At 47.3% G+C, this 7,778-nt stretch overlaps 1 protein-coding gene across 1 annotated transcript in view; it reads left to right on the plus strand.

Annotated features, from left to right (window-relative positions):
• Window positions 1–1,966: 1,966 nt before the first annotated feature.
• CRLF2 (cytokine receptor like factor 2) overlaps window positions 1,967–7,778 on the plus strand; it is a 39,244-nt gene continuing 33,432 nt past the window's right edge. Inside the window, exon 1 of the mRNA XM_004385215.2 lies at window positions 1,967–2,114. Coding sequence (XP_004385272.1) covers window positions 2,033–2,114 — 82 coding nt within the window. The 5' untranslated portion in view covers window positions 1,967–2,032. The remainder of the gene's footprint in view (window positions 2,115–7,778) is intronic.

Raw genomic sequence — 7,778 nt, forward strand, 5'->3', positions numbered from 1 at the left:
CCCTACAGTGCACAGGACGCCCCCACCACAGAGAATGACTAGTGGGTGGAGACCAGGGATACTGCTCAACACCCTACAGTGCACAGGACGGCCCCCACCACAGACAATGACTAGAGGGTGGAGACTAGAGATGCTGGGCACCCCGTCTGGCGTAAGGCATGTTGTCAGCCGCCATTGAGTCAGCCCCAGCTTGTGGCGACCCCACTTGACCCCACGCACAACAGAACGAAAAGCTGCCCGCTCCGGCGCCATCCCCATGACTGTTTCGGATCAGACCATTGTGATGAGACCAGGGTTTCCACTGGCTGATTTTTGGAAGCAGATAAACAGGCCTTTCTTCCTAGCCCATCTTAGTCTGGAAGCTCTGCTGAGACCTGTCCAGCATCACAGCAACACGCAAGCCTCCACTGACAGACGGGAGCTGGCTGTGCGTGAGGTGCATTGGCTGGGAACGGAACTCGGGTCTCCACATGGAAGGCGAGATTCTACCACTGGACCACCAATGCTCTCTGGTTTAAGGCATAAAAAAAAACAAAAAAAAAAAAAACTAAGCCAGTTGCCATTGAGTGGACTCCGACTCATGGCGTCCCCATGTATGTCAGAGTAGAACTGTGCTCCATGGAGGTTTCAGTGGCTGATTTTTTTAGTAGTAGATAGCCACGCCTTTCTTCCGAGGCACCTCTCAGTGAACTTGATCCTCCAACTTTTTGGTTAGCTGCCAAGTGCATGAGCATTACTCAGGACTCCCACTTAAGGCATCATGTTGTTGATGCGTGCTGTCCTTTAGATTCCGACTCACAGTGACCCCATGGGACAGAATAGAATTGCCCCATAGAGTTTCCTAGGCTGTAATCTTTATAGGAACAGATCGTCAGGTCTTTTCTCCGGAGGGGAGTGGGTTCGAACTGCTATCCTCTCAGTTAGCACCTGAGCGCTTAACCAATGTGCCACCAGGGCTCCTTACAACACATGTGAGGAACGTGCTTCTTAGTTCAATCAAATATATGAGGCCAAATGGGCAGCTCCTGCCCAAAAGCAAGATGAGAAGGCAGGAAGGGACAGGAACGGGACGAATGGACACAGGGAACCCGGGGCGGAAAGGGGGCGTGCTGTCACATCGGGGGTATTGCAACCAATGTCACATAACAATATGTGTATAAATTTTTGAACGAAAAATTAACTTGAGCAGTAAACTTTCCCCTAAAGCACAATAAAATTTAAAAAAAGAGAGAGAAACTGTTGTCGGGCACCCTTGTTGTGGGATGACCTGGAGTAGGGGTTCCACGCACAACAACCCCATGTGACAGAGTAGATCTGCCCCGGAGGGTTTCCTAGGCTGTGGTCTTTAGGGGAGTAGATCACCAGGTCTTTTCTCCTGTGGAGCCGCTGGGAGGCCGGGGGTTCGAACCACTGTCCTTTCAGTTAGCAGCTGAGCGCTTCAACAATGTGCCACCAGGGCTCCTTAAAAAGAGACTTTTGTTGTTTTGTGCCCTTGAGTTGACGGATACCAACTCCTAGCAACTCCATGTGACAGAGTAGAAGTGCCCCCAGGGTTTCCTAGGCTGTCACCCTTAGTGAGCCGATTGCCAGGCGTTTTATAGGTGGGTTCTAATCCTGGCTCTGGCTTTTAAGGAGGGGGCCAACGTCGGCTGTTAACAGGGTGCACAGCCACAGCCATGTCTCAGGAGGTTGTGAGGAGACTTCAGGCAGATCAAGGATATGGGGGAGCCCCCCTCCCCCGCGTGTCCTCAGCAAACATCCCCATCCTTACTCTCAGCCGATCAGCCAGGGCTGGGTGATGAGCTTTCGCGGGAAGATCATCAAACTGCATGCAAACAGCGGTCCTGCCTGCGCGCGAGCATGTGCGTTCCAGATGCAGTTTTAAAAATCAAACGTGAGACTTTCCTTCCTGTACGCATTTCCCCAGTCTGGCTGCCGTGGGTTTAAGACGCAGCGGCCTTGGCAGATTCGTCCTGAAGCCCAGCCCCCGGGCGCTCGCGGAGCCCGCGGACCTGCTTTCTCCTCTTTCGGAATGAGGCGCTTCTTCCCTTCCTGGGCAGCGGCCGCCCTGCTGCTGCTGGGCGACCTGGTGGCTCTGGAGGAATCGGAACCCGGTAAGCTGTCCCCCCCAGGGGTGTGCGCACCCTGTGTGTCAAATGTTGTGTGTTTTTTTAAAAAAATTCACTTTATTTACTTTTGTTGTGGTTGAGAATATACACAGCAAAACATACACCAATTCAACAGTTTCTACATGTGCAATTCACTAACATGGATTACATTTTTCAAGCTGTGCAACTCTTCTCACCCTCCTTTTCCGAATTGTTCTTCCCCCATGAACATAAATTCACTGCCCCTAGGTTTCCTATAAAATCTTTTGAGTTGCTGCTGCCAATTTGATCCTATACAGAGAGATCTTAAAAGAGCACCGTGCTGACTGCAGACATTCTTTACAAGTGAAGCTATTGTTTGGTTTAAAGAAGATTTTAGGGGATATATATATACATATATATATATAGTACTTTAGAAGAAGGTTTACAGAACAAACTAGCTTCTCCTTAAACAGTTAGTACACATATTGTTTTATGGCATTTATTGCCAACCACAAGATGTGTCAACACTCTCTTTCCTCGACCTTGGGTTCCCTATTACCAGCATTTCAGGGGATATTTTTGGTTTAAGGTTGAAAGATTATCTCAGGGCAATACTTTTTGGGGTTCTTCCAGCTTCTATGGCTCCAGAAATCTGGATTCCATGGGAATTTGGCATTCTGTTCCACATTTTCCCCCTTTTGATCAAGATTCTTCTCTAAGATCTTTGATCATAACATTCAGTAATGGTAGCCAGGCTATGTTCTGTATTTTAATACCTCTCCTTTTTCCCCCCTCCCTCGATCTGTTTGTCAGCCACATTCTTTTTTTCATAAAAGTCACAACAATAGACATGTCAAAATTTCTGTGTATCTGCAGACAAATTCAGATCATCTAAAGCTATTTCCAGAGTCCCTGGGTGGTGCAGTTAACAAACTAGTCTGCTAACCAAAAGGTAGGAGGTTCGAGTCCACCCAGAGGTGCCTCAGAAGAAAGGCCTGGTGATCTACTTCTGAAAAATCAGCCACTGAAAACCCTATGGAGCCCAGTTCTACTCTCATGCTCATGGGGCTGCCATGAGTTGGAGTTGAATTGATGGCAACCGGCAAACATGTTATAAACAGTATCGCTTTTGTTTTAATGCAGGATTTGTTCAAACACAAGATTAGGCTTGAGTGGAATAAGGAAGGGACCCTTGTCTGCTAAGATTCTGGGCTTGGAGGACTATCGTCTTTGCCTTTCTACCTTCAAAGAGGGTGAAGGTTTTCGTTTAAATCAACATTTATGTTCTTGGGGTGAGTTCACAATGAAGGATACCTTGGACAAAGTCGAGGGGGTTGCAAAATGGGCTTTGGTGCCATCCATGAAATAATCAACACCACCACCTAGGCCCCAGACGGATGCCCGACTGAACCCCAAGCCTCCTGTGGCTTGGAGGGGGCTGCCACATCCGGGCCTTTTGAGAATGATCAGAGTTCTTATTGTTGTGTCTTCACGGTCTTATTCCTGGAGGCTTGTCAGTAAATCGTTGCCAGGCTCTGTGCTCAGATTACAAACCTTTTTTATTTTTATTTTTAAAATTTTTTTTATTGTACTTAAGAGGAAAGTTTACAGAGCAAACTTGTTTCTCGTAAACAATTAATATACATATTGTTTTGTGACGCTGGTTGCCAAAAACCCCACAACATGTCAGCACTCTCCTGTTCTCTACCTTGGGTTCCTCATTTCCATTTATCCAGCTTTCCTGTCCCCTCCTGCCTTCTCATCCTTGCCTCTGGGCTAGTGCGTCCATTCAGTCCCTTTTTGCTTTAGCGGCCTGTCTAGTCTTTGGCTGAAGGGTGAGCCCCAGGAGTGTCATGTTACAACTCTTGTTATTAGTTGCCATTGAGTCAGCTCTGGCTCACGGCGACCCCATACGCAACAGAACAAAACGTTGCCCCGTTCTGTGTCATCTTCACGATTGTTGGTCTGCTTGAGTGCATTGTTGTGGCCACTGTGTATTTTGGGTGCCTTCCAACCTAGGGGGCTTATCTTTCAGCTGTATATCAGACAATATTCTGTTGTGATCCATAAAGATTTCTTTGGCTAATTTTCAGATGTAGATCACCAGGCCTTTCTTCCTAGTCTCTCTTAGTCTAGACAGTGCCACTGGAACCTGCCCGCCATAGGTGACCCTGCTGGTATTTGAAATACTGGTGGCATAGCTTCTGGCATCCCAGCAACACACAACCCACCACCTACGGCACACGGACAGATGGGTGGAGATTAAGTACAAACGTGGGAAACGGATGGGAAACAGTGGGATGGCTCTTGAGTCAGGCAGCTAATCCTGCAGTTTACTCTCCAGCTGCAGCGCCCCCCACAGCTCCAAGCCAGGTGTGGCGTTCCACAGCCACTTAGTGCCTGACCTGTCCGCCTCGGCCAACCACGGCACAGTTCTCGCCTTCCCTGTCTTTGCCAGCCTACTGGCCACCTGGCTCGTCCCCCGTATCCCCTTTGGTGGTGGATTCACCGATACAAATTGAGTTTCCAGACCACCCAGCAAAGGCGTGGTGAAGTCTGTGTGCGCCTCTCCACTGGGCTCAAGTCGCACCTGGATCCTTAACCTCCATGTGACACCTGTGACAATGTGGACACGTCTTCCAAGTGGGTCTGCCGTCTGCCAGGGACAAAAGCAGGAAAATGACGACTCCGCCACAATTTGAACAACAAATTTCAGGCCATTTCTTTCTTCCTTGTTTTCACTGTTGTAAAAATAGAGAGCACACAACATTAGCTGATCCAGCGTTGGTCACTTGGACAATTCGATGAAATCAATGGCATCGGTTGCGTTGTGCAGCCATCACCAACATCCACTGCCAAATTTTCCGTCGTCATAAGCAGAAACTCAGTGCTGGCTAAACCCAGATCCCCCTCTTTCCTCTTGTCCCTGGTACTTGCTGCCGTCGACTCAATTGCCACTCATAGCGACTCTGTGTGACAGAATAGAACTGCTCCATAGAGTTTTCTAGGCTATAATCTTTATGGAAGCAGATCACCAGGCCTTTCTTCCAAGCCACCTCCAGGTGGGTTCGAAACTGCCAACTGTTCACTTAGTGTTCGTGTTGTTTTCGTTGTTAGGTGCCGTCAATTCTTTTTATTTTATTTTATTGTTGTACTTTAAGTAAAAGATTACAATGTAAGTTAGTGTCTCATACAAAAATTTATACACACATTGTTACATGACCCTAACTGCTCTCCCTATACTGTGACAGCACACTCACTCCTCCTTTCCACCCGTGATTTCCCGTGTCCATTTAACCAGCTTCTGACCCTCTCTGCCTTCCAATCTCACCTCCAGACAGGAGCAGCCCATTTAGTCTCATGTGTCTACTTGAACTAAGAAGCACACTCTTCACGAGTATCATTTTATGTCCTCAAGTCAATTCTGACTCATAGCAACCCCATGTGACAAAGTGGAACGGCCCTGTTGGGTTTACTAGGCTGTAATCTTTACAAAAGCAGATCACCAGGCCTTTCTTCCAAGGCGCTTCTAGGTGGGTTTGAACTGTCAACCTTTCGGTTACTGTTGTGGCTATTGTTTGGTGCTGTCTGGTCGATTCTGACTCATAGCCACTCCGTGTGACAGAGTAGAGCTGCTCCATAGGGTTTCCTAGGCTGTAATCTTTATGGGAGCAGATTGTCAGGTCTTTCTCTCTTGGAGCCACTGGGTGGGTTCAAATCACAAACCTTTGGGTTAGCAGCCGAGTGCTTAGCCACTGTGCCACCAGGGCTCCTTGTCCGTCCCTGGTAACCACCGTTCAACTCTGATCTCTGTACCTTTGTCAGGCTATTTCTCTCTTTCTTTCTTCTGTAATTGAAGTTTTATTGTATTTTTGGTGAATGTGTACCCAGTAAAACAGGTTCCCATTCAACAATTTCTACACATATTGTTTGGTGACATGGAACAATCTTCTCATTATTTCTGTTGTAGATGTTCCATTTTCAGTAACCTAGTCTCACACTCCTCAACCTTCTCGTCTGTGCTGTAGAGGAACTGTTGACCATTTGGTCTCATATAGATGATAGTTTTAAATGAGTGTAATATTCAAGGAGCTCTGGTGCCGCAGTGGTTAAGAGCTTGGCTGCTAACCAAAAGGTCTGCAGTTTGAATCCACCAGCCACTCCTTGGAAACCCTATGGGGCAGTGCTACTTTGTCCTATAGGGTTGCTATGAGTCAGAATTAACTTGACGGCAATGGGTTTGGTTTTTCTGGTAGTACTCATGGATGATATTCTTTATTTTTTGAGCTCACCTACCATTTAGTGAAAGTGTGATATCAGTGGCTAGTTTCTGTTCGAGGTGTATACAGTATCTCAGGGCAGTATTCTCAGGGAGTCCTCCAGTCTTGATGGGCCCAGGACGTCTGGATTCTTTGAGAATTTGAAGTTTTGTTCCACATTTTTCTCCTCTTCTATCAGGATTCATTGACAGGCCATTGCTTTTCTTTTTTTTATATTGTGCTTTAGGTGAAAGTTTACAGAGCAAACTAGTGTCTCATTACACAATTAACACACATATTTTTTCACGACCATGGTTAACAACCCCACGACCTGTCAACACTGTCCCCTCTCGACCTTGGGTTCCCTATGACCAGCTTTCCTGTCCCCTCCTGCCTTCTCGTCCTTGCCTCTGGACTGGTGTGCCCCTTTAGTCTCGTATTGTTTTATGGGCCTGTCTGATCTTTGGCTGAAGGGTGAACCTCAGGAGTGACTTCATTACTGAGCTAAAAGGGTGTCCAGGGGCCATGCTCTCAGTGTTTCTTCAGTCTCTGTCAGGCCAGTAAGTCTTGTCTTTTTTTTGAGTTAGAATTTTGTTCTACATTTTTCTCCAGCTGTGTCCAGGACTGTCTGTCGTGATCCCTGTCAGAGTAGTCAGTGGTGGCAGCCGGGCACCGTCTAGTTGTACTGGACTCAGTCTGGTGGAGGCCGTGGTAGACGTGGTACATTAGTCCTTTTTTGTATTTTAGGTGAAGGTTTACATAACAAATAGTGTCTCGTTAAACAGTTAGTACACATACTGTTTTATGACAATGGTTAACAACCCCACAACATGTCAACACTCTCCCTTCTCGACCTTGGGTTCCCTATTCCCAGCTTTCCTGTCCCCTCCTGCCTTCTAGTCCTTGTTCCTGGACTGTTGTGCCCATTTAGTCTTGTTTTGTCTTATGGGGCTGTCTAATCTTTGGCTGAAGGGTGAACCTCAGCAGCGACTTCAGTACTGAGCTAAAAGGGTGTCCGGGGGCCATACTCTCGGGGTTTCTCCAGTCTCTGTCAGGCCAGTCGGGCGATTTCTTGAGATCCCCTCCTTCCTCTGTTATTGCACCCCGACTTGGAATACACTTGGGGAAGGTACAGTGTAGACAGAGTCTGATCCACCTGAAGCACAGACATGGGCAAAAGTGGGTATAAACATTGTCTATTCGCATTCTAATCTGCCTTCCTGCCATGCAGCCAGGGGTACTCAACGTCTTTCTAGTAACTTCTTAGAAAACGGTTAAGGTTGCATTCTTTATGAAGATTTTTGTGGCTTGTTTGTTCCTTTTCTTTCAACTTTTCACTGTAAGCCCGTGTGTACCTTGCTCACTGTAAGCCCGTGTGTACCTTGCTCACTGTAAGCCCGTGTGTACCTTGCTCACTGTAAGCCCGTGT

Source organism: Trichechus manatus, unplaced genomic scaffold (genome assembly GCF_000243295.1).
Source record: "Trichechus manatus latirostris isolate Lorelei unplaced genomic scaffold, TriManLat1.0 scaffold00134, whole genome shotgun sequence".
Lineage (NCBI taxonomy): Eukaryota > Metazoa > Chordata > Mammalia > Sirenia > Trichechidae > Trichechus > Trichechus manatus.